This window comes from Dermacentor albipictus, chromosome 3 (genome assembly GCF_038994185.2).
Source record: "Dermacentor albipictus isolate Rhodes 1998 colony chromosome 3, USDA_Dalb.pri_finalv2, whole genome shotgun sequence".
NCBI lineage: Eukaryota > Metazoa > Arthropoda > Arachnida > Ixodida > Ixodidae > Dermacentor > Dermacentor albipictus.
Genome location: NC_091823.1, coordinates 7,226,288 through 7,253,304, shown reverse-complemented (window position 1 = coordinate 7,253,304; position 27,017 = coordinate 7,226,288). Strand labels below are relative to the sequence as shown.

The window sequence follows — 27,017 nt, the reverse complement described above, 5'->3', positions numbered from 1 at the left end:
GTACATGAATGACAGCAACGCCTGAACTGTTCGAGCCCATATGGACCTTTAAAGCTCTTATTCTTGCGTGTACTGCTGCACATTGCACCACATTGGCCACGTGCCTTCATGACTGCGTAGTCACCATCCACGATTGCATCGATAACGGCAATGGTTTCGTCCACAGCAGTTGTGGCAAACAGTAGTTTTCGTTTTGGCTCTGTGAGCGCATCAATAGCGACCGCGGTTTTGTCCACAGTTGCAGCAAACAGTAATTTCGTTTTGAATTAGTGCACGCGTCGAGTGTGTGCCTTCGGAACCACAAGGTCGCGGTCTATGATCCCGTCTACTGCGCCGCGGTTTCGTCCCCAACGGTTGCAGCATACAGTACTTTCCAATTTACTCAGTGCAAAGCTACTGAGGATGATGATGCACCGTCTACATCACGATGGGCTGTGACCTGGTGAAAAAATAATTGGGATGTGCGCATAGTCAAAAGGTTGTCTCGGATGAAGATGCGCGCCGCGGCCGCACTGTAAAGTTGCAAGGCCTCACCGCTGCGAGTGCTAATCAGTAACAAGATGACGAGAATTGCAGCTTCTGCACTGCTTTGGTGATAAATAGAAACAGGATTTGCTGATTCATTCAGTAAATAAATGCTTGTTGACGCAGTAAGCATTTGTCTGTTTTCTTGATGCCCTTGATAATACAAGGGCATCAAGATAATTCTATTAGGTCATTTTTTTTCAGTCCCGTGAAATACGAACTAACTACGTTTTATTGCATACCACCTACATAACATTATTATCTCGTGAGATCAATAGCATTGGCTACTAGTGAATTTATCACAAACAACATCAGTGAATTGCAAAGACTGTTCAATGCTGAGCTTACACTGATACGTTAGAAGTGTACACTATTCATACGCTGACACTTGTAACACAGCTAAGATATTCGCCCACCCTTAGCGGAAACGTGCTGTATTAGGATAGTAGTAAAGACAAATGCTGCAGTTTCTGCAGCATACCCACCATGTGTTTCTATGTCACTGGCAGCTAAGCCCGCCCGTCTCTGTTTCTGTCCCCTCAAAGTGGACATGGCTATGTTATCGCCGCAGACTTGCCAATATTAACAATATTATTCATTACTGATACGGAAGGAACTGTTTCAATGCGCATAATGTACTCACGAAAAGAAAAAAAATTGTGTTAAGAGCGTTTGGCTTGCTCCGCCGGCCGTCATTCTAGTTTTGGTGTCCCACACTGTTACAGCGGCAGCCGCCTGTTTGTTGACCTGATGCCATCCCGCAGCAAATGCGGGATGAAAAAAAGTTTTTTTTCTTTTAGCGGGAAATTTACCCCCCGCGTAATGATTGCACCCCTGAATTTGTGGCAATTTTTTTTTACAATGAAGTGCAATCATTATGCGAGTAGATACGGTATAGGGCATGTCCCAAAAATCGGCCGTCTCTAGAATCTGTCGTTGACTGTACACTGGCAAGTCCTACAGCCAACGACACGATGTTAAAGACGTTTCGTTATAATCTCTCCCTATTACTCAAAGCTAGCATAAGCGCAACTTTCATTCCCTTTCAATAAAATTACAGTTAATTTTCCTGATAGTAGCACAAAATCCCTGAGTTTTCCCTGAGTATATGCAAACTATTCAAAATCCATGAGAATTCCCAGTCTTCCTGGTTGGTAAGATACCCTGGATAAGCATCATCTCCCATCTGTTTCACAGCTCATGATGCTGTCGGAAGCATAGCACACACTTTTAACTGGCAATAGCCGAAATGCGTCGCCATTCTCTGCTGCAGACTGCAAGCGTACAGTTGAATCTGGTTTAATTTGAACACGCTTAATTCGATCTTCCTGTTTATTCGAACTGACACCGTGGTCCTGTGTATTCCAATGGACGAAAATAGCCAGTAATTCGGACGCACAAGCATTTACAAACATTCATTCGAGCATACCGCGCTCTGACAATGCTCTCAGCAGTGTGCCAAATCACATGGCAGCGCCTCTGATCAACGAAATTAATTCAGCCACCAACCTTGCCCGTCTGTGTGCCAACAGGTCTTGGCCGTAGCTTAGGTGCCGGCATGGGAGACACCTTGTAGTGAGAGGCAAGCAGAGCCTGCTGGGCTGCTGGATTGGTGGGCTTCAGCAGCTCTTCTCGTTTGTTGGTCTCCTGCAAGGGGCACAAGCAGAGCACTGGCGCTAAAACACTGGGCAGCTAATAGGAGCATTTTCTCACTCCTGTGTAAGACAAGAGTACCTTGCTGCATTAGCACTGCATCCACACAAATGGAGTCAGCAAACAATTTTTAAGGGGGGACGCGGCTTTCGCATCATGAAAAATTGCCAAAGAAACGATTTTTTAAAAATCACATTTGCAGTTTCTATAACCTTTTTTCTATCTGATACCCAAATATCATCACTGCAAACCACTTAGAAGTCCTCTAAAAAATTTGTTTTATCAGCCAAGGTGGCGAAAAATCTCGCAGAAATCAAGGAAGAACAGCGTTTTTCAAGCCACAATATCTTCAGGATGGCGAGACCGAGCGCTGCCCTCTTGGTCTCATTGGAAAGCGCATTTCTCCCTCTTCAAATTTCCTGCTTCAGCTATCTCCTCCATACAGAAACAAGCCCACAAAACGCAAATGATTGAAGGTCATGCTGAAGCCTACGAGTGGCCACGCCCACCACCTGACTTTAGCGCGGTTCGTCATTGGTCCGGCGCTCGCGTCGTCTGCTCAGCTCTTTGCACTTCGCGAGTGTGGACATCTGCACTTGCCGTAATCTCGACCTGTCAAAACAGGCGCTACATGGACATCACAGTAGCGTGGCCGATCCCTATGCTTGTGCATGTTTCAGACTCGCGGCTAAGCATTCCAAGCATCGACGATGCGCACTTCACGACCAAGATTCAAGTGCGGAATTTTCGGACATGCAGCTAAGCCTTTCAGCACTCGGTGTTTCAGAATTTGTGACCAAGCACATCACGCACGCAATCCTCAGACACACAGCTAAGCATTTCGCGCACAGGGAGTCTCAGACTCGGCAATCATGCACATCGCGCGCGGACTTCTCGGACCGTCACCTAGGCTTTTTTGTGTATCGGCGCCTCCGACCGCGTGGCTTTGAGCGTCGACTCTTAGAGCCCACGTCTAGGAATTTTGCGCGTCAGTTGGACTGCACGAATAAGCGCATTGAGGGTCTGACAGGGGGCGACACTATACTACAGGGTCAACTCCACAAGCCCGCGACTAGGCCTTTCGCGTGTCGGCACATCAGACTTCACGAATAAGCGCATCGAGTGTCGACTCATCGAGCCCCCGCGACTATAGCATTTCGCGCGTGGGCAGGTCAGATTGCGCGAATAAGTGCATCGAGTGTCGACTCCTCGAGCCCTCGACTATAGCATTTCGCGCGTCGGCACGTCGGACTGCGTGGATAGGCGCATCAAGTCTCGACTCCTCGAGCCCGCGACTATAGCATTTCGCGTGTCGGCACCTCAGACTGCGCGAATAAGCGCATCGAGTGTCAACTCCTCGAGCCCGCAACTATATCATTTCGCGCGCCGGCACGTGGGACTGCGCTAATAAGCACGTTCAATAAGAACGCAATAAGCAATAATAACAGTGTCCCCCCTTAAGCCCTTCGGTGTCTTGAAGACAAGCCACGTTTGGCCAATGGGCGAGCCCGCTCAGATGACGCCATTTTCGGCCAATCGGCAAGCCCGCTCAAGTGTCGTCATTTTCGGCCAATGGTAGGCGCTCGTGCGATGGTGTCACACCCGGCAAAGAGAGTCGCTGCTCGGGTGCTTGTCCGAGGGCTTTCTTCTCCCTGCGGTCTTGCTTTGCTGACTTGCAATGCTTTGTCACCATAGAGGGTAGGGGAGAGTCGCTGCTCGGGTTGTCACAGCGCATTACAGCCGTCTTTCTTCGGGACCCACTTTACCCGCAACAGTGCCAGGACGGAAGAGTCCCTTCCCTTCACTTTCAGGAAGAGCCAAGCAGTGAATAGCTCCACCGGCTGCACACGAAGTGGGGTCCGCCAACTTATTTGCACGTGCCTTGCCTCAGGAATGTGGCATCCGTGTTTCTGTGCTCCTCAATTAGCTGTGGTGCGATTTGATGCGGTCTGGGGAACTCGAAGTAGGCTCAGGAAATAGTCCCGTATCTAACAGTGTGTGAGAATCCCACAGGCTCTGTCAGCGACCCCCCTCCACTCTCGGCGACTAATCACCTCAGTAAACTACGAGATGCTGACAGAAATGCAGCACAGCTTCCAGCTTACAGCTGGCACTGTAAAAAAATATTGCAATAAAGTTTTCTCAAGAACCTTATTTTCTTGCAATTTTCAATTATTCAGAGCCTTTATATATTAAAAATCAGTCAGCTACTTCATTTAGCTGTCTGTAGGCCAGTCCTAAACAAGCTACCAACATGTCCTTGCTATTCCACTGACATGCCACTTTATTTTTATTTATTTTATTTATTTACATATACTGCCATCTTGCATAGCAAGATATTGCAGGAGTGAGAGCATATATATGTCAATCAATTGAAGAATACATTTTAGTGGCAAAAAGAAAAACAATATAAAAAACAATATCAGGAAGAGCTAGTTGATTATTGAACATAATTCAGCAATAGGTCGGCAAATTCATGACTCGATAACTCGCGCAAGGACCCCTCAAGGCGATTCCAAGTCGCAGTTGCATGTGGAAAAAAAAAAAACCTAAAACAATCAATCGTTGCATTCAAAGGAACAGTGTTAAGACGATGACTTCTTCTGGTGGGCCGAGAAGAAGGGTTAGTGAAAACAATAGGTGCATTGACATAAGTTTTCCCATAAGCAATTTTATGTAGCAGAACGACACGGTCACAAATACGTCTATGGGCCGGACGCTTTGGTAGCAGCTTACTAGCATGTGATGTTGGTGAGAAATGGCGGTCATAACGATTATATATAAACCTTATGGCTTTTTTCTGAATAGACTCAAGCATGTCTGTCTTTGGAATGATGTGGCGACAACGCTACAGACGCGTATTCAAGTAGAGGCCTTATTAGTGATCTGTATGCCGTAATTTACATTCTTCAGTTGCATCTCGTAAGCTTCTTTTAATATAACTCAATTTTCTCAATGCCTTGATGGTTATACATTTAATGTGAGCATGCCATTTTAGATCAGGGGAGAAAGTAACACCAAGGTAATTGAATGTCTCATTACAACAAAAGAGAAAACCAGCAAGAGAAATGAAGTGGCCATAGACATAACATGACGACAAACTGCTTAGGCCCTACATGATGAGTACCTTGAGCACATTCCTGAAGAGTGGGTTGTCTCCATACGGGTTGGCGGACAGGTATTGGAGCAGCTGCTGTGTTTGCTGCTGCTGCAGCAGATTGGCTGCTGCATTAGGATCCGTGCTGAAGGAAAAAAATTTTTCAATATGAATAACAGAATGCACTCAATATGTTAAACAAATTTAGTTGAAATTTCGTAAAGCTAAACCTCGATGAAGTCAACACTACAATATTCCAATAAGAAAGGTCTGTTATATATGAAGTCCTTGCAGTCCAAAATAATGGCTGCAGTATGTTATGAAGCATATGTGAACATCTTAGCAAAAATCTGTAAGGACTCCAAAGCTAGCTTAGTTCTTCACAAGAAAAGCGGAAAAATATGATTAAGGGTCCAGACAAGGAAACAATCTCTCTGATGCTATTCAATACTTTATGCAAAGAAGTATTCAAGCTACAGTCAAATCTCATTAATTCGAACACACTTAACTCGAACATCCGGTTTATTCGAACTGATGCTGTGGTCCCGTCAAAGTTACGTGTATTCCAATGGGCGAAAACACAGGGTAATTCAAATGCGCAAGAACTTGCAGCGATTAATATTAACATACTGCACTCTGACAATGCTCTCGGCAACGTGCCAAATCACGTGGTGGCGCCTCCAACCAGCCTTCCTCTGACCCCGCCACAGAGGAAGAGCGTAGGAGAGATTCCTCAATGCTGTGCTCAAAGAAAAGAAAGAAAAAAAAAACGGGTGGGGGGGTGGGTGGGAGGGGGGGGGGGATTGGTGCACAGGTGTGTGCAGGCGTGCATCACAGATTACTTCTCTTAGTGGTGGGTTAGTGACTTCTGTTAGTGTCGCAGCACCAGCAACACTAACAGAAGTCACTAACCCGTCATAGAGAACCATAGGGTACCCCATAGAGTCAAATGTATAAGAACGTCAGAAATTTCGAACACAAAAAACCTTCGCTATCCAACTTTCCAGTCGTTTTGCCATGACAACAGGTCCGAAATGGCATTAATCAAAGCCACCACCACCGCCATTTTGATTATCACATCACCTCAAGCCAGCGCTCTCGCACAGATCCACTGGCAGCCGTAGCGACACTGCGGCAATGCTAGGCCTAGCTACTTCCCAAGTTCGCAACCAAGCTTCTTGCTGTTCGGTGCCGTGTTTTTCATTGAAACAATTCACCAGTGTTAGCCACGGCACCGGCTCGGCCTTTGTATTCCTTGCCAATGGCTTCACAACGTGGAAAGCATACGAGGGTTGCAATGTGGGCTTGTTGGTAATGCATCGTCAAGGGGAGTATGGTAGCGCAATTAAAAGAGTGTCCTATGTGTCCTGTGTGTCCCTATGTGCCTTCTTTTGTCCCGTCTTTTAATCGCGCTACCGTACTCCCCTTGAAGTGGAAAGCATGGCGCATTGCATAATGCTGGTTCCCGAAAGTCAGCTTCACCACAGTACAGCAGTCATACGCGGTGAAGTATACCAAAAATTCGAAGGGGAATTTATCACGGGACATGGTATGTTTCTTTCAATTATGCACGCTTGCACACGCAGTCTCCTGTGACTGCACAATCATCGATACTCCCAATAACTGACTGTAATTTGCAAATATGTGTGAATAAATCTTGTGGAACTTCCCACTCATGTGTTAGCTCAGTGCACTGTGCAGGTAAGTCCTTCATTAATTTAGCTTCTTTTAATTTGAACGTCTTTTAATTCAAACCAATTTTTGGGCCCCTTCAGGTTGAAACTGAAAGTTAAAAGAAAATTTACCAACATATTGGCAGAACACACTAGTGATATAGTGCCTTGCCATCAGCCATTTTCCACCAACAAATGGCTGCCCAAAGGCAAGATTTTCCTGTGGGCTAAGAACTGGGTTCAGGCAATATTTCTGCTGTTGTAGTCGGCTACATACCACAACAGCTCACCCAGAATATCACTGCAGCTGCCGACACAAATGCAATCTAAAATCTGATTGTCATGTTAATTAATTAATTAATTAATTAATTAATTAATTAATTAGCACATGACTACTGTTATGTGTTACATGACAGTAGTCGTCATGTAACACATCACGACTACTGTTAAACCTCAAGTACGAATGAGAGCTGCGATGTGAGGCAAGCTCAACTCGAAGCCTGAATCCAGCTGCTGCTGCATCAATGCAAGACATCTTGCTCAACCACATCGCACAGTTTGCGGCCTGAACGTTGCAAATAGCAGTTTATCTTTTTTGTGCAAACTGATCCGAAGAGAAAGTTTCTGAAGCGCTGTTTGCTATGTGTTCAAAGCAATGCAAGCTAGGCCCAGTGACAACTTTGGCACTGGGCCTAAATACCATGAAAAAAGTAACGGCACAGTGTTGACACCGTCGCTTGCATTCACTTTTCACCCGGCAGCAGCTCAGTAGTCGAGCCAGGCACTGCGCCGGGCCGCAATCCCTGCTTATCTTTTCCCTTTCTTTCCGTCTATCATTACCCTTGCGCACTTGCTTGGCTGCTCGCTGCCACTTTGTTGTGGATTCACACAGCAGCAGTGAGCTGGGCAAAAGTCCTTTTTTTTTCCTCCTCTGACATAGGCGCTGTCGCATCAATGTGGTGACACTGTTAATTGCGAACTTGAGCAAGATAATCAGCCTTCTGAGCAGGCACCATCAGCCCACATGCTACGTCTAAAAGAAGCCAGTATGCGCACACGCACAGTGTCTCACTGATATCGCAGCTTGATAACGGCACTCACTTCATGCTTGCATGCTGTTGAGGAGTAAATGCTGCATCAACTGTTTGCATATGGTTAAGGACGTGAGAACTGTGCTCTTCCTCAATTCCGTTTTCAAAGTGAAAGTGCCTGGAATTCATTACGATGCAGAAAGAAGCAGTGTCAGCTTTTTGATGTCTGGAAGTGGTTATGCTCAGGTGATTGGCTTCAAATACAGTTGTCGATGGTTTTTTCGGACTCCGAAAATTCGGACCTGATGGAAATCCCGGACTTCATAAATGCACCGTCAAAGTTCCCATAGAGCTAATGCATTTTTGCAGCCGATATTTCGAACGAAGTTAGGCCCCAAAGTTTGGTTTTTCTGGACTAAATTGTTCGTTTCGAGCCACGCTACCCGATCTTGGGGGCCGCCATGTTGACTTTCCACTGGCTTGGACTCCAGTGGCCCGCTTTGTAGCCTCGAAAATTGGAAAGTACACGCTTTTAATAGAGAGCGTGCAACATCCTACAATATTCGAGGCCATGCCCACTCTTCCTTGGCTGAAACTTTTTTTTTTTGTCAGCACTATCGTCCTAATCCCTTAATGCGGGATCCATTTTCCATTTTTTAAAGTTTCAGTTGCTTTTTGCCCGTGGTGTGTCGATAGAGCAGGTGTGCCTCGGAGACGTCAGATCTTTGTGTTTGTTTGTATGGCTTCGCATTTGTGTGATCAGCACCACCTCATATGCCTTCACAAGAGTCAAGTGGTGTGAAGAAACGTAGCTCGTTTCTTCTATCTCCATGGCTACCTCTGGGAACGGAGATTTCCAATGCGGCGACGCTCTTGTCAGACTGTATATGGAGACGACATCACTCTTGCACAAATCAAAGACAAAGAAGTGCTTGTCTTTGTCTTTCCTTCCTGTGTGCATTGTATTTTTGCTGCACTAACTTTACTCATCAGGTCAGTGATTAAGGGGGGACACTGGTCTCAAAATAGCAAAAAATCATTAAAGAATGTCAATTTTCGAAAATCCCTATTTCAAAGTTTTATAGTCCAAAGTATGCTCTGGCAAAATATTATGGCTGAATTCTGTCAACGAGTGCGAAAAACAATAATTTAGAAACGTGGGTAGACGAACATCAACGGCCACATTCGGAAATTTGGCCTGACTTCAAGCCGCTGTAGCTCCACGCAACGACAACTGATTGGTGCCATCTTGGTCTTGTTACAAAGCTGCTTCCCAGAGTTTGAATTTGGCGAGCTTCAAGCCAACCTACACCTCGTGGAGTCGCTGCAGTAGGCGCCTTTTGAAAAGTCGCGAGGAGGACGCTGATTGGGCAGAGCGTGCGCGACGTCACCGCGTGGAGAAGCGCAGTCCTCCAATTGGCCACGATGCGCGCTTCCTCTCCTGGCCTCCGCGGCGCAGCCAGGCCTCCTAGTTTGAAGCGTCTGCTACTGCTCGCTCTGCCATCCTAGAGGCGGGTTTCCTTTTGTGTTGACTAGCTTTTTCTCATTGCCGTGAGTTTTACCGCATTAGTTCTTGGTCACTCTACCAGCGTCACCGAATTTGTTTTGTGTCACGTGCTTCAATGGCTCGCGATGCCCGTTTGAAAGTAAGCACGCAGAAAGTGTGCAGCAAAAAGAGACGTGCTGGGAACAAGAACATCACATCAGTGAAAATTGCAACTTCGGTGGCGCCACCAGCTGTTTCTTCTGTTGTCAGTACGGCTGGGCCACGCTCAACAACGTCGACTTTAGTGCCATCACAAGCTTGTTTGCCATCACTTAATGCTGCTGGAGCAAGCTCGTGCGCTGAGCGCATTGACAATGATGTGCCTGGGCCAAGTTCACGCACAGAGCGTGTGTTTACTGTGTTTTACACCAAGGAGGAGTGTGCAGAATGCAAAGAATGTGCAAAAAACGTTAAATCTTCCTTGGCAGAGTTTTCGGTGACTTCACGGAAGTTCAACCTACTAGACGTCATGGCAAGTGACGACAACAACAATCGCAGCACAGAGTCAACATGAAAGTGGTGCAACAATTTTTTGCTACTGCTATGCGTACCAAGTAGGGGACAGTCAACCTACAGTTCCTTAACTGCAACAAGAGCCAGTACGGCCTGGCAGTAAAGCTGGAGCTCGTGTGCTCTGGTTGTGACTTCACCGAGCGCCACTCTTTGTCACCACGAGTCGACAGCCCATCCGCGATCATGCCCTTTGAGATAAACATAAGGGCCGTGAAAGGTATCCAGAGCCTTGCAAAGGGAGTGACTGCGCTTGCGCACTTCTGTGCCACCCTGAACCTCTCCCACCATTGCATTCATAATAAAACTTTCAGGGGACATATGGACACCATGGTGGGTGCTTGCCAAGCAGCTGCTACAGCCACAGAAATGGCAATTGTAGAGGTTGTCAAGACCCTCTAAAGGACTTCCTCAGTCCAGTTGGGAATGTTGACATCATTTTTGACGGCACATGGAAGACTCATGGACACAGATCCAACAGTGCTGTTGGGTGCATCATTGAACTGTACATGGGTGTTAGACCCCGTTGTTTTGTCTAGGTACTGCCGTGGCTGCGAGGGGACACCTGACCCAAGCAATGATGGCTATGGTGACTGGGCAGTCAACCACAAGTGCCTAAAAAATACAGACTGCAGTGCCGGACGGATGAAGGTTGAGGCAGCCCTGATTCTGTCCAGGCACTCTCTCGAAAAGAATGGGCTGCGCTGTGCAACTATCCTTTCAGATGGCGACAGCCGCACATTCCATGCTTTGAAAGCAGAGAGTGTTTATGGATGTATTGACATAGAGAAAAAAGACTGCCTCAATCATGTTCACAAGAGGATGGGGACTGCGCTTCGCACCTTGCAGGAGAAAAAGAAAGTACCAGGGGAGTCTCTCGGTGGGAAGGGAAGGCTCACCCAAGACAAGGTCAAGAAGATGGCAGCATATCATGGATATGCTCTGAGGAGCCACAAGCATGACATCCCAGCCATGCAGAAGGCAGTGAATGCCACACTATTCCATATGACATCCACAGATGATGCCCCAGACCACAGTCACTGTCCAGAAGGTTCCAGTTCATGGTGCTTTTATAACTGTGCACTGGCCAGCCATGAAAAACCACCACCCCACAAAAGTCCACTACCAACCTCTGTCCGTACTGTTCTGGAGCCAGTCTTTGCAAGACTGGGTGACCGTGCCCTCTTGCACCGTTGTGCTGATGGGATGACCCAAAATGCAATTGAGTGCCTGCACTCTGTTATCTGGAGTCAAAGCTCTAAGAACACACACAAGTCTCTGCTTGCTGTGGAAAGGGCTGTTGCAGAAGTAGTCTCACGTTTCAAACAGGGAATGGTAGAAACCAGCCGAGCAATTGTAGGGCAGCTTGGCTACAGACCTGGGAGCTGCCTCATCGGAAGGGGCCTCGAGAAGGACAAGAGGAGGCTCTGCAAGGCCAACAAAGGGCACACAGAGAGCGAAAAGCTCAAGAGGAGGATGGCCTGAGACACAAGCCCAATGTGAACCAGGACATGTATGATTGAACCAATTTTAATAAATCTGGTTTTATTTCATTCAGCAAGAATAGAGCTTCATTCTAAAGCCTTTCTTTTTCTGAAAGGTTCAATAGATAAAATTACAAAGGTTCTCAACACTGTGACGCAATTTTCTCAGCTTTGTTATTTTTGTGACGTGCCTCTGTCTTACGGAAGTTTTGAGGAAGTTTCTATGAACAGATTTAAATAAACTTGGTATCATTCCTTTCAGTAACAACAGAACTACAGGCTTATGCTTTTCTTTTTTTCATAACCCTGATGCAATTGTAATTATTTGGTAAGTAAGCTAATTACTCAAAGCTAATTATTACCTTCCAAGTTTGAAAATTATTTCTGATCAATGAAACAGCTGTATTGACATTTCATTAGCTTCAGCCTGTGGGGTGGGCCTTTAAGAAGAACCACATAGTTCTGAAAGGTAACTTCTTGAATTTTAAGTTACTATAACGAACCGTAAGAAATTACCAAATTACAATGTGTGATTTTGTCATAACTTCCTTTCGAAATAAGATATTTGAAACCTCTTTGTAGATTTCAAATATCCATGCAATGATGCATGTGCATGCCAATTTTCATCAAGATAGGATAAATTGAAAAAAACTTTTTTTTAAGACCCTCATCATCCCTTAAAGGGACACTAAAGGTTACCAAAAACTCAAGTTAAAGTGGTAGAGCAATGTTCTAGCACGTCTAAGGCGTCAATATAATCGCGAACAGAGCTTTAGTTACCGAGAAATTGAGGTAAATGCAAGACACGATTTGAGACCCCCCAGCGACATTCCGGTACTAGCCCGATGACGAAAGGACTCCTCATAATTTGTTTTACTAATACTCAATTACTCGTATTAAAAATATCATTTCATTCGATTATAAAACGGAAAAAAATGCTACTTGTCTACGTCTATTCGATTCTAAGAAAAAATAACATTTTGACGTTACCCTTCAGTAATATGGGTGTTCGAAAGGTTTCGTTTTCGCTAAACTCAGCGCCGCGCACGCTTTGGAGTTTCAGTAGTTTCGTTATCGCGTCGCGCTGTGAGGGTTCTGCTGGCTCGCGAAACTTTCATTTGGAACAAACAGCGAGAATGCCACATCCATGTGATGTCGTCGGAAGCCCTCGTTGCTTTCCCGCTCCGGAGAGCCGGTGTCGAGGCCGCCGTCGTAGTACGCAACGACGCCGGCAGCGCGAGCCCTCAGCAGCAGGTCGCGCTCGTCGGTGCTCAAATCGCTGAAGTTGAGCCCACCATCGCGAGCCAATCTGTCGGTGTCAGGGTCCATGGCGACGAGCGTTGAAGTTTGCGTCATAGAATGAAGTACCAGCTTATGGGCGTCTTGCGCTGGAGTTTGGGGTATAGTAGCGGCGCCTGGTGGCGGTGCGGGAAACGATGTCTGGGTCGTGCCAGCTTGGGTCGCATTGAGCCCTGGCTGTGACGAAGCACGTTTCTAGGTCGAGTTTTGCGTCGATTCGCACTTTTTTATGCCCTGTTGCGAGTGCGAAAAGGCTCGTCACTTCTCACAGACCACGCCGACCACGCTGCAAGCTCACCACAGCCTATGGTTTAAAAACGGACTCTCCATGTGCCGTGGGACGTAATGCTGGGAGCAGAAGGAATCGGTGAAGCCGATCCGGAGAGACCTAGCCCAGCCTCGAAAAGGCGTCACCGTCATTATTTCTGCGTCGTGGGCTGCCATGAACAAGAAGGCCTGAATCCCAACATCAGATTCTACAGTTTTCCTTCAAGGCCTCCCGAAGTGGAGCGTCGGGCGCGCTGCATAGCTGCAGTTCTTTGCGCTGAGTAAGCGAAACTTCATGCCATGCTGACTGCTTCGCCTGTCTTGAAGCTTCCTTGATTATCTGCGTTCGAAATTTCGGTCTTTTGCCCCTACAGTCCCGACAGCAGACCGACATAGCAGCAGGCATGACTGGTAATTCACGATTCGAGACCCTGCCACAGCGACAATTAACAATTCGACCGATGCGAAGTGGTGAAGTGTGTGCAAATGAGCACAAATGGTCGGGCTCATTCGATGACAATTCACTACTACTCTACTAGCACCACAGGTTAAGAGAGTTAAATGTGCTCATCCTTGATCTCAAGCCAGCACATCGAGGCAGCGCAGCAAGGCAGTATTGATTGCAGCACATCAATGTTCGAGCGCTGTCATTAAAAGCTACATCAAGCGAGCAGCGCACGAGCTCGCGCTACAGCGCGATTTGCACGTACGTGCGAGCTCACGTGCACTGCATCAGTTTAGCGGCATGCAGTCAACAAAGATTGCAGGAGGCCCGCCGTTTGGCAGCATGTCGAAAGACCGCTGCCGTCGCGGCGCGTACGATCATGCGCTCGAGCAGTTCATACATCGCGGCGCGTACCGTCGTGTGCTCAAGCAGTTCCGTACACATGATGTCTGCTTATCGCTGCTGTGGATTCATTTATAGCACGCATTTCCTCGCGTTTGCGTGCCTGACTCTTGCAGCTAGCGTGCAAACCTTACCTGTAGTTCCATTTCGTACGCAACTCGCTTCACTTGCGATTGACACCGTGCTAAAACTTCGCCGCCTAATTCTTGAACAGCGTACACGTATTCGGCACTGCATAATTTCTTGCCTTTACGCAGCGTGCCACCCCTGAAAAAAATCTTCGGCGCCCGATATACACAGCAGGCCGTGCTACAACACAACCGAAAGTGGCGGGTCCATATTGTAAACGTGCTTTCCGAAGCAGACGACCGAGCTTGGTACGACCCATTTTAGGACAGAGGGTGCTTTTTAGCACCTTTCTCGCAGCGCCCCCTGGGCAATGCAAGAGCCTCATGGTCGCGCGTTTCTCCTTCCGCTAGCCACCATACTCCCGCTTTCGCTCTGCTGTCGGCTCTGTCTTGGCTCTGTTTCTGGCCGCGCGTTTGCGTTTTGCGCCGAAAAGCCATAGCACCGTCTGCGGACGCCGTTCTACTCACCCATGGCGCAACGTCACTATGAGACCATGATGTCAGTACTCCTCAATCGGAGGGCGGGCGATTTGAACAGCGCTAGAGGTACGCGGACGCTTCAGAACGCATTTTCTCTTAAAATAAGTCTTTCCTTGGCACGAAACAAGCGTTTCGAGGTTTCTGTATTGGTATTTCAACAGTCCACGTTGACTTAATAGTAACCTTTAGTGTCCCTTTAAACTGTGATAACTGGCCCGCATAGTGGCCTGCACGTTTTCCAACACCTGAGAGCACAGGGTGATCATTGGCGAGCCAAATGTAGTCACAATGTGTCACTGTCACAGAGTGCATGCCCGCGTCCCTCTCGGGATGGCCGCCAGTGTCGCCCCAGCTACAGCGCCGCTTGCACGGCGATGGGGAGAGAGCACTCCCCATTGTCCCGAGCTCGCACGACCTGTTTGGTCACGTGTGTCGCCTGAGCGCGGCGGAGGGACGAGGCGACTCGGCGAGCGGCAGAGCGGCTTGGAAGACGGTGCAAGTCCGTCAGGATCTTCGGCAGCGAGGTACCATCAGCCCGACGTTCTTCAGACCGGGATCTCGGCAAGCACGCCACAGTTAAGCCTCATGTTCCAGCCCACTCTCAAAACTTTCCGCCGGACTGTCTTTTTTTTTATCGCGTTTCATCTTTCATTTATTTATCCATTGCGTATTAATTCTTGTATGTTCTATTAGTGTAGTGTTTGCCCTATGTATTGTCGCGTGTATTTTTCATTTGTGTCGCATATTAATTCTGTTTTTCGCTAGTCTTAGGAGCTCCCACGTGGTGGACCTAGTGTCGCGCGAGTGGCGTCAGGGCGTGCGTTGTGTGACCCGCACGCCTTCCGCGAACTAGGCCCCACTGCTTGTGATTTGTATGTTTCTTTTTTCTGGTATGTCTGGCGCATGATTTTATTGTATTAAATTGAATGTGTGTGTTGTACGTCGCCCTCCGTCTCATGCCTCTGGTTCACGGTCGATCAGGCGTGGACCTTATCGCCAGTCAGCAGTCGAACCCTCACTAAACGCACGCGGGGTGGGTTTGTTGTCGCCCCATCCCCTCCGGTTCGGAGAGTGCGACTAGCTCACCACCAATCTTTGACACTCACGAAGTCGCCCACTTTCATCAAATAACACAACGCACCAATCCGGTGTCCCTAGCAACCAGCGGTGGCACAAAAAGCGCCGGCTGCTATGCGGGTTGATTATAGAGTAGAAAAACATTGGAAAAACTGAGCACTGTACATCATGCAGCTGAAAATAGTGTACACTTGCCTTCCCATGGTTGGTACAGCACTTCCAAATGTAGTACCAGCACCAAGACCAGTTTGCCCAAAGCCTAAAATAAAGAAAAGAATAACGCACAAGGCTTTATTAAACTCTCACAATCTGAGTGCATGCATAGATGTCGCACAACAAATATCCTTGGGACCACTGTTTTTTAAGGCCATTATGCCTCTACAACATTACTTAAAGTGAACTTCAACCTCACAATTACTCAGTTACTATGTAGAAAGAATACAACCATAATTGTACAAAACACTTCATCACAGGATCACAGGGCTAAGTAAATCAAATAGTAGCCCTCAAAAAGAGAATAGTACATAAAATATTTGTTCCAAGCTGAAATGCTTACAAATTCTGTGAAACTAGAGCAGCTGCTATACATGCTCAACAATGCTTCCACTGTTGGATGAGAGAAAAGCTGCTAGATGTAGAAACTTTTGACACTTGCAATGCTCTAAAGGCAACTGTACTTCATAGCCATCTCCAAGAAGCAAGTAGGGTTGCAATAGCAGCCAGTTGGTTATACACTGTTTTGAATAATGCACTGTTATGCACAGGGAAAACCTAGAAACTGGATGGAAACACACAGAGGTTAAAGCTTTCCCCTGGTAGATCTCCTAAACCTTCGCCTTTATGACAGGTGATCTCTGCCAATTATTCTTACCTTGATAAGGCTGATAGAAACAACAAACTTGCACATGCCAACTAGGAACAGTGCATCATGTGACTCAACGTCACAGTTTTATGTGCATCATATGAAGGACTGACTGTTTAGCTAATTAAGTATGACTGGAAAATTAACATGTATATTACAGATTAACTGTCAATGGTGCTGACAGAAAAGGCAAGTATCTTTCCACCTTTTGATTCAATAATCTGTTTTCCAATGAATTACTGAAGAGGGACAGGGTGGCTCTGTACAGGCCAGGCTCTGTACGCATGAATGCAACTGCTTTTTAGCTAAGCTACATATTTAAAGGGCAGTGGGCTTGATTACTACTGCCCTATTTATCTGCTCCACTGTCTGCTCCACTGTCTGCTCCACTGTCTGTGTGAATGTGCAACTGGATGACCTGCATTTTTGCTGTCAAGTCCCATTTTCAAGCGAAGCTTGTATATGCTAGCCTGCACCGGCGATGTAATGCTACAAAAAAACAGCTGCTCTCAGAGCTGTGCAAGTGCACAGACTGCTATAAAAAAAAAGAAAACAAGCAACAGACCCGTTGAAAGGAGAACCCTGCTGTGCTGCCGCACTACTGACGTCAGTTGGGTGTCGTGCGTTCGGCCAAAGAACAGGTGGCGTTAGATTAATGCTGCTGGGGACTCGCTCGATAAAGGGCTCATCGTCAACGTGCTGACCTCGTCATGAAGGACCGCTAAGCCAAGGAGTTATGACAACAAAGTGCCGCGGATCCCGAGCTGAGGGAGTGTCAAGCCGAAGCCAAACATCTTCGCCATCTAGCGACAACGTTTCCAGAGTGGGAGGAGGCGGTGTTTATGTAAAACAAAACACTTCAACACCCACTCAGTTACCGCTCAGCTCATGTGCTTGTGGTAACGTCTGTGCCATCGCGACGTCCAAAGGTTAGATTAAACTTACATACATTAAAACAAGCATTAAATGAGTCAACACAAGCTTCGCTTGCCGCCCTCTTCTCAGTAGTGGAAGGGCGGTCAACTTTTTGTTCATGGATACCTTTGTTCCAAAGGTGAGTCCAACTTAAGTGTAGGTTGCTTGTAATCTAAAGCCGTAAGAATTGTGAATAGCGGTACCATAAGTGTTGCCACACTACAATATAAATAATAATTTCCAAAGAATGCACACATGCAAAACATGTCGACCAAGCACACATATTCAACAATTGCAGCATACAACTGGATGTTTGCATCCCTTCATTCATTTGTGAACAGTCAACCCATTTCCTTGCCGGCCGGAAAATGTTGCTGTTGTATTGAGAAACTGTCGTCTGTTTTCAGCCAAAGTCTGCAAAACAGTGGGCAGCAAGCCCCGTGCCGCTAGTGTTTGTATGCTACTGCAAATACAATATTTTTTAGCTCCCAATATTTTCATCAATTTTGCTGTCGCCTGCCAAGTTCTGCTAGTTAACAACACACTGCAGTTGTAATTTTATATAGAATCGACTTTAGATAGAAGGAACCTTTCTCATTGGATTACCATATTTACAGAAATGGTTCCGAAAGTTTCGAATCGTTTCAATTTTTTAACTTGCACGTCACAATAAGATACAAAACCAAAATCATGTTTGCGGCGTTGGCAACAGCTTACTGTCAGAGCTATCGGACGCAGCGTCATTGCTGACACAAGATGGTGACAACAGAGCACGCTTTCGTGGAAGTTGCTGCGGATTCATTTTGTGCTCGACTACACAAGATGGCAACCATGGATGGCAACAGAAACACTTGCATCGCATGACGATGATGCGCCGCATTTAGTCTAAATTATGAAACCACATTCAAGCAATAGGTTATTTTACATATTAAGGGGGGATGCGGCTTTCGCATCGGGAAAAGTTGGCAAAAAAAGTGATTTTTTGAAAATCACATTTTCAGTTTCTGTAATTCTTGTTTTATCCGATTCTAAAATGTCATCACTGTAAGCCACGTAGAAATGCTCTAAAAATGTAGTTTTATCAGCCAAGGTTGTGAAAAATTTAGCAGAAATCAAGAAAGAACAGCGTTTTTCAAGCAACAGTATCTCTGGAACGGCGCAACTGAGCGCTGCCATCTTGGTCTTGTCGGAAAGCGCATTTCTGTCTTCAAATCTGCTGCTTCCGCTATCTCCTCCATACAGAAACAAGCACACAAGGAGCAAATGATTGAAGGTCGTGCCGGAGTCTGCGATTGGCCGCGCCCTCCACGTGACGCCAGTGCGGTTCGCCATTGGTCTGGCACTTACGTCCTCTGCACCTCGCGAGTCTGGAAGTCTCCACTTGCCGTAAACTTGACGTGTCAAAACAGGCGCTACGCAGACATCGTAGTAGCGTGGCCGATCCCTACATTTGTGTACGTCTCAGACCCACGGCTAAGCATTCCAAGCATCGGCGGTTAGGTCTTCGCGAATCCTTGGACATGCGGCTAAGCCTTTTAGCACTCGGTGTTTCGAAATTCGTGACGAAGCACATCGCCCACGCAATCCTCTGGCACACAGCTAAACATATTGCGCATAGGGAGTCTCCGACTCGGCGATCATGCACATAGCGCGCGGACTTCTCGGACCCTCACCTAAGCATTTTGTGCATTGGTGCCTCCGACAGCGCGAATAAGCGCATCGAGTACCGACTCCTCAAGCCCATGGCTAGGAATTTCGCGCTTCCACATCCTCAGACTGCGCAAATAAGCACATCGAGTGTCGACTCCTTGTATCTGGCGCAACACATTTCAGACATCGGCACCTTGGACCCGCAGCCAAGCATATTGTGCGTTTACTGTTATCATATTGTCAGGATAGCTTGTAACAATGTCTATCATACCACCCCTTCATAAAGAGAACCTCATCATGAGCTCTGTTCAGTAGGCCCCTTGGGCTGGCACAGACACCTGGCTGCAGAAGTGATCAAGGCATCATACAAAAGTACAATTCTACATAGCACGTAGCAACTGCATATCTATCACTGACTCTCTGACTCTAAGTTCCACCGCCACTGTCAAGTGGAGATGACTTGGAAGGCTGCTGACACTCAAACCTTCATTTAGTAACATGGTCAACTCTACCAAAAGAAGAAAAAAGTGCCTCACTGATTGTACTGGAGACTGCTATCAATCAGGCAGCCTGCAGATACAACACTGGAACTATATTCATGCCTACACAGAGTTTTGCACCTCACTTGGTTCGAAACACAGGCACCATGCTCTTTGTAGAGCAGCAGCAAAGAATCTCATACAAAAAAAGGGGGGGGGGGGCAGAAGCACACCAGACCAGAGGCCACATGTACAAGAAGCCCCACATCACAAAGCACCCCAAAGACTACAAATTTGGTGCCTTTTAGAGAACTGAAAAGAAGGTGAAACTTTGAAAGCAGTTATCTCAAAACTGTGTTTTTTTGTGCCTTTTTGCTCAGTTTCTGGAGCTGATTTCTTTGTTAACGTTTAGCATATTCCCCCCCCCCCCTTTTTTTATCGTCACATTCCTTGGGCTACAGGTGCAGGTCGTGACATTCTCGCTTTCTTATCTTGACCCTCTGTAAGCTTACGATATGGCTCTTGGTCTACCCCGATAGTGTGCTTGATGCGAAGGTAACATAAAAAAATTACACTCCAAAAAATTTGCGTCACGAAAGAAAGGAAGACAAGAATGTCACAACCTTCAGTACGCATTTAGCTATGCAGTCAATAGTACTTAACAAGCCTTCTATAATGTTATTTAAGGCCCCCAGGCTCTCCGGAAAGTTCGAGGAAGAAAAATTCTGCTCAATAAAATTCAATAAAACATTCTCAAGATATCGCTCTGAAACTTTTATGGAAGCATCAGGGAGCCATTCTAAACATTTGTGCCAGTTTTCATCGAAGTCCATGAAGAAATAAAGTTGATTTTCAAAGCCACGTCACCCCTTAAGGGTGGGTAATAACGGATCTAATGAAGTAATGGACATAACTATGTAATCTCGGCTCGCTCTTCAACTTTGTTATAATGAGGTTCACGGGCTTCTGTACCATAGACACATGGTCTGTGGTCTGAACCATACTACAGTGGACGAAGAGTGGACGAAGAGAAAATTTTCCAGTTGAGATAGAATAGAGGCCACAGACGTTAACAAATATTTGTATAGACGTAGAGACAACACAAAACTACTGACTTTGCAAGCTGGATACATATAATTAAGCAGTTTAGCATACTACAGACAAATACATAAAAGGCAACACACGTTTTACCAAGGCAAGTATGGAACACGTCAGTGCCTAAAAAAGAATTAAGAAAATGCATCAGCTCTGAAACACTGCAGAAGTGCATGTATTCAGGCTGGTTCATTCATCACTTGAGCAGGAAACAGCCCAACGAACACTTCTTGAAAGGCTGCTATAGAATGCAGCTTGGAAAATAAACATCTGATTGTTAGTCAGCACTGTTGTCTGTCCGTTCCTTGCATTCTGTCTATTACGCTATTTTTCCTGGTCAGAACACCCCTTCAGCAAACGCTGACGCACCTGCAAAAGGTGTGGTAGTAGTTGTGCCTCCAAAGTTGAAGCCAGTAGGCTTTGCCGCAGTGCTTGTACCAAACAGTCCCCCGGTGGCAGTAGTGCCAAGGGTACCCGTTGTGCCAAAAGCAGGGGTGGTGCCAAAGCCTGTGCTGCCAAATGCAGGAGTGGTGCTGGTTCCAAAGGACGGCGTCGTCTTGGCCGCACCAAAGAGGCCACCCGTTGAAGTGCCTGTAGTAGAAAAGCCTCCAGGAATTAAAGTGTGTGAGTAGTTGCAAGCTACCGACACTTTTTTACTGAGGAAAGCTAATAGGAGCACTGACTTGCAACTTAAGGTTTATTGGGAAAGGCACACTCAAGCCCTTGGCTCAAAATAAAATGCAAAAACAGATATGTTGGCATAGAAACCAAAAGCACATGTCAAAAAAACCAGGACAAGTTCAGTGAGCTCAATATTCCACAACATAATCAAGTTCTTTTTTGTGCAATGCAATGGGAGGTAAGCTGACAACTGCCAAAATATTACCTTATGAATAAACTTGCACTAATTCTTACATCAAGGGGGAAGATCTTCGATTAAATAGAATTTTTAAAAAATTGCATTTTCATTTTTTTTTCCATTCTTACCTACATATTAGGGTGGACCTGCTGGCAGAAAGCTAGCTTAGAACAATGGGTACTTGAGGAAAATATACTGCATTTACCCTACAAGATGCTCAGTTTCACCCATGAAAGTACTGAAAATGACTTCATTAGAATGGTAAACTGGCCAAGTTGGTGAGTGCCCGCTCGGGTGTTCTTCACTAGCCCTTGTCCGTTTATGCTTGCTGCAATGATGAAAATGACTTATTTTGTGCAGTTCACCATTCCAAAACCCCTTATCCATCTAGGTTTCATTTGAAGCAGCATCTTTCCGGCTTGCTACCCTGCCAAAAGTGAGCCTTCAATGCTGCTCCACAAGAAATCTACCTAGTTTTGTAGCATTAAATGTATATCTTTGCACTCTTTATAGCTTCTTGCATTTTCCTCAAAAATTATTTTTGCAAGTGACAAATTTTGGGAGCGGCACTGTCTGCATCCTACTCATTCAATTTTCTTATTATTAATATTTTTTCCGGCTTAATGCTAAAGAGTCGGAGTGCACAAGCACTATAACATAATGTTTTAAAAACACAGCAACATTTTTTAAATATTGTAGAAATCCCAAATAAAAATCAAAAATTCACACTTGCAATTTCATAACTTCATCTAAAACATAAACACAAACAATAAAATCCCTTAAACCTTCTTGTGCGCAAACAATCCCAAGTTGCATTTTTTGGACATTAAAAAACGTACCTGCTTTATTTCAGCTCTCTCGCTGCAGTACATTTTTTTGCAACTCACCTCCCAAATTTATAACACCTGAAAATTTTTACCTTTTTTTTTTGTACTGACTTAGAAAAAAGGCCAATTGTGTATTTGCAACCAGCACACAAGATTAAATATTTTTTGTAAATTTCAGCTGTCTAAAGTCAATAACAGAAATTCTTTTCCCAGAACTTACACAGCGCTGAATTTGTCTTTAACTGTTCCTTGCGCCTAAACAACTCCCTTGCCCTGCCAAATTCATAAACACTGCCAAACACATTGCACTGTAAGGCCAGGTGCTGAGAAACTGACCCTTTCAAAGGGTTGCTGTGCTCTGTTGAACTAGTGTTAAGACACCGTTTTAGAATGAACCCCAGCCAAGTGGCCCAACTGGCTCATTACACTGACATGCTTACACATGGCAGGCGTTTGGCATGCAAAACAAGTGCTAACTACAGCTTGGATCCTCAATCACAGCAGCCTAAGAGAACCTCAGATGCTTTAGAAAAGTGCTCAGACACAATAAGGAGCACAGATACACATTCTCTAAAAGGGGCCCTGTAACACTTAATGAAAGTGGCAAATGAACCTGCCCATTTGCTATGCGTGCTGCCATGAACAACTGAATCAAGTACTATTAATTACACTAAGCAGGAAGCCCACAGTTTTGCTCAAAAGACTGCCTGATTCCTTTTCTTGAACTTCTTAAAGTCCTGCCGCTTTTTGTGTTTATTATGATGGCATAAAACAATGCATGTCTTTTTAGATTTTTTTACATTTCACAACTAATGAATTTCTTCAGCAAGAGCAAAACTGTCCTCAGCAATGTTGTTGTTGTTCAATGTGACTTTGCTACCTTACACCACAGCATAGTCAAGCTTTTTCGCTAATAACATACCTGCCAACCTCAAGATTTGGAAATTCGGAAAACTACTACGGGGGGGGGGGGGGGGGGGGACAACTGCAAGTTAAAATCCATGTCATAAAAAGTAAAGAGCGAGAACTCCACTCGCGCATAGTTTATTTTTGCAATGATTTTGCTGTTGCCGACTTTGCCTGCTTTAGAAACTTTTCCGTGTAGGTTTGCTCAAAGCAAGTACCACTCTGGTGCCCCTTGACCATCAGCAGCTTTTCAACTGTTTTCTCACACACAGATGAGCGAAACTACGTTGGAGCTTTGATCACAGTGCTGAATATTCTCTCACATTCAGCATTGTTGTGGGGAATGGAAAGAATACGCAGCATAACCATTGAAATTCTGTGGAACCCAAGCGATCTGTCAATACTTTGAACGCTTCCTAATTACGACCACTGCACATCACACCTTGGCTTATTCAGTATGTCGACTGGAACCTGATATGCTTGCAAGTTGGCAAACTCGACTTCAAGTGCGTCGATTGCATCGTCTTTTGATTCACACTCTGCTGGGGTAGGGTAGCAAGGGACGCCATAATAAAATGACGTACACTATTGAATGAAGCAGTTTCCAGAGCTTGTACTTGAGCAACTTCAGCCATCTTGAGATTGACGTCTTCTAGAGGGAATTTGTGGCGAATGTAATCGCATGCTGCCGTAAAGTACAGACGTACAGGAGAGGAGAACCGCTCTCTCTCAATGCAGCTCAATGTCTCAACCACAGAGTAGGTAGTGCTGCCGATGACTGTCTTCATCACCTTTCTTGTTCTCTGCAGCTCCATAGCCAACTTTCAGCAATGAATTGCATGCCTTGACAACACCTGGGCGCACAAATCTAGTGAGACAATCCTCGAAAAAGTGGTTCCAAGAGGCCCCTCAGTACGTGAATCTGAGGAGCCTGTGCCTGAAGAAGGCAGTTTGCCTTCTCAAATAAAAAGCAGTATAACATTTTGGAGAAAAAGACTGCATGCCCTGTTTAGCTTCAATGACAAAAAAATAATACAGGTTCTCCTCATGGGTCGCATTAGCAGGCTTCCCCAGAATCCTTGGTATGAAGTTTAAGTTTTTTTGCTTGAGGTCCAGAATGAGCTCCTTTCCTTTTTGGCAGGAGTTCATCGCCATCGGTGTTTTTTTTTTTTTTTTCCCAAGGCCTGCAGCAGTCTTGTGAAGATGTGCAGCAGACTTTGAGGTCAGTGCAGGGTTCTTGGGAGTTTGTGAGGAAGTCTTCGGAATTTGGTATGACTCCAAAAACAAGCTCTGCTTGTTGCACTGCTTTGTTTCAGATAAAGAAAAAGCTGAATAGTGGTTTTCACTGGTTGAGCAGCCTCTTTAAACACTTTCCCAATGACCGCCAATGCGTCGGCGAATGCTTCAACATCTTTCTGACCTCGGCACCATGCATTTTTTGGAACTCTTCTATCTTTCCATTTCGAGGTTTTCTCTAGGTAAAAAAAAAATGTCAACCAAAGCCTCATCAAACTTTACAGGAAGACATGAAGCTCCTTTTTGGACGGCCAAATTGATGAGATAGCTTGGGCGACCAACCCCTATCAAACCTGGTTGAGCCTCTCTCAATACAGTAGAAACACTGTTTTTCTTGCCGATCATGACACTGGCATTGTCCGAACACCTAGCCAACAGGTTTCACACAGCCGAATTTCAAGGCTTCATCTTGTCCAGAACAAGATTTGCAATCTTGTGACCTGTCGCTTCCTCTTGGATTGCACCAAATGCAAAGAAGGCGGCTTTCGACTCTACTCGTTTCTTTACTGAATTATGTCACAACAATAGGGTAAAGCTGCACATCCCTATTGTTACTCCCATTCACGGTGATCAAAAATACTTGCTATTTTAGGGAACCCGACAAAGGGGTCTCCGCATTGGCAACCATTTCCAAAACAATTGACGTCACCTTTGTTCGTCCACAGGCGTAGCGTTTTGCTTTTTTGCACTTGGGGAACATCTTCCAGAAAAGCAGTCTGGCATGATCGCTGACACTCAGCGCGATGTTGTCTTCAACTAAAAACGCAGTGAAGAGGCATTCTGCACAAATCACACCGAGGTCATTGTCGCTGCGCACAAAATTTGCTAGGCTTGGTTGGCTGTCCACGGCTCGCACAAATCCCTGGTGCTTTTTCGAAGCGAAGTGGACCTTGATGTCAGACTTGCCGCCATGCAAAATGTTCACATCACAGGCACATGTGGTGCAGAATCTCAACTTCTCCCCTTTCTTAGACGGAACGAAGCACGGAAATTCTGCCGTGTACAATTTCAAAAACACTTGGAAGTACTGTCGGGGCTTCGAGCCCGCCATTGAACTGCGAAGCCACTAACAAGCTGGAGTCGCACTGCATCCAACGCAGCAGCTAGTCAAACAAAAGGGGAGGCCAACACTGCAGTGACTGATGTCCAAACCAGCGCGCCCGTGCAAACAAAGGCAACAGCATGGCAACAAGTTTTCGGAGGCACTATCGACATCATCGAGCTTTGGATATGGATTAGTAACCCCCCTTGTAGACGACAGAAGTCACTACAAACTTGCAGCTGCTGATGATGATGGATGGATGTATGGATGGAGGTTATGAGCGTCCCCGTTGGAATGGGGCGGTGGGTTGCACCATCAAGCTCTTGCTATTATACTGCCTAATGTCCTACCTAGGTTAAAAGGGAAAAAGAAAAAAACAATATGAACTCCCACAACCAAATTTTCTGACCACCTATTGCGAACTTTGCTACTGTACATACCCGTTTTCTGTCATTTCCCTACTTATCTTCTACTGTTACGATCGGCCTGCAGGGGTACTGCTCTGCAAACCTATCTCAGCCCGCTGCAGTAGTTTCGATCGTTCTGCTGGGGTGGCGTCCTTCAGAGAACCAGCGACAGCAGGAAAGTTAACCAACCATGCACTTCCTTCAGAGAACTCGAGACCACAGCAACGTTAATCTACCATGCGCCTCCTTCGGCAGCAGGGCTGGCCACGTTTGGCGGACCGTGTATTGTTGGTTGATTTGCTGTGACCTTCATAGTCTATTTGCAGCAAGATAGCTTCTCTCACAAAGGGTGTTTTGCAGTGCGTTTCCTCGGGCCCCAGGATTCGTCACAGCCTGCTGACGCTCCTGGCGGCTACCGGAGAAGTCAGCTCTGGAATTAAGAGGCACCAGCTGGGGTCAAGCGTGACGACCTGGCTACGAGGACCCGCCCAACTCGGTGGGTTGTAGGAATCCAAAATGCATATGTGAGTGTGTGAGCCCTCCCCATCAAAGGCAGGTCGTTGACTGCACCCCAACGACTGTGAACGGTCCAATTGCACGAAGGTTGGACAGCAGTTTTGTCGGACAGAGGCTTTTAAGCAGCAGTTTGTCGGGTGCTAGGAGTGTGCTTGGTGCTCGACAAGCTGTGTGCTGTGCGCTTCATGGTGGGAGCTTTGTGCTCCTTTTTGCAGTCACGCTAGACTGTTGAAATGTATCTCATGTTTTAATGTAAATATTGTAAATAAACCCTGTACTCCTAGTTCTTGATGAGAGCAAGTTCCTCTCTACAACCACGTCCCAAGCGTGGGTGAGTTGGATGACGGCATGGGCAAGTTACCACATAGTTCATGCCCTACTACAAAGCATACAACTGGATGCCAGTGATGAGATCATCCTACAACCCTGACAGCACCAATCTTCCAATCGCCTCTTACTAATCTCTATAGCAGACATGTTTACTTTTCCCCTGATCTCGCTGAACCCAAGGGCTTCAAGGAGGCCAGTGGTGCCTAAATCGACTGC

General features: G+C 46.1%; 1 protein-coding gene across 4 annotated transcripts in view; it reads right to left on the bottom strand.

The window, feature by feature from the left end:
- The window catches only part of Nup98-96 (nuclear pore complex protein Nup98-96), a 246,519-nt gene that overhangs the window by 159,803 nt on the left and 59,699 nt on the right, over window positions 1-27,017 (bottom strand). For all 4 annotated transcript variants that reach the window (XM_065424259.2, XM_065424261.2, XM_065424260.2 and 1 more), the window contains 4 exons: window positions 20,988-21,209; window positions 15,813-15,876; window positions 5,306-5,420; window positions 2,035-2,172 (listed from right to left, as the gene is read on the bottom strand). In XM_065424259.2, the coding sequence (XP_065280331.2) occupies window positions 2,035-2,172; window positions 5,306-5,420; window positions 15,813-15,876; window positions 20,988-21,209 (539 nt within the window). The remainder of the gene's footprint in view (window positions 1-2,034; window positions 2,173-5,305; window positions 5,421-15,812; window positions 15,877-20,987; window positions 21,210-27,017) is intronic.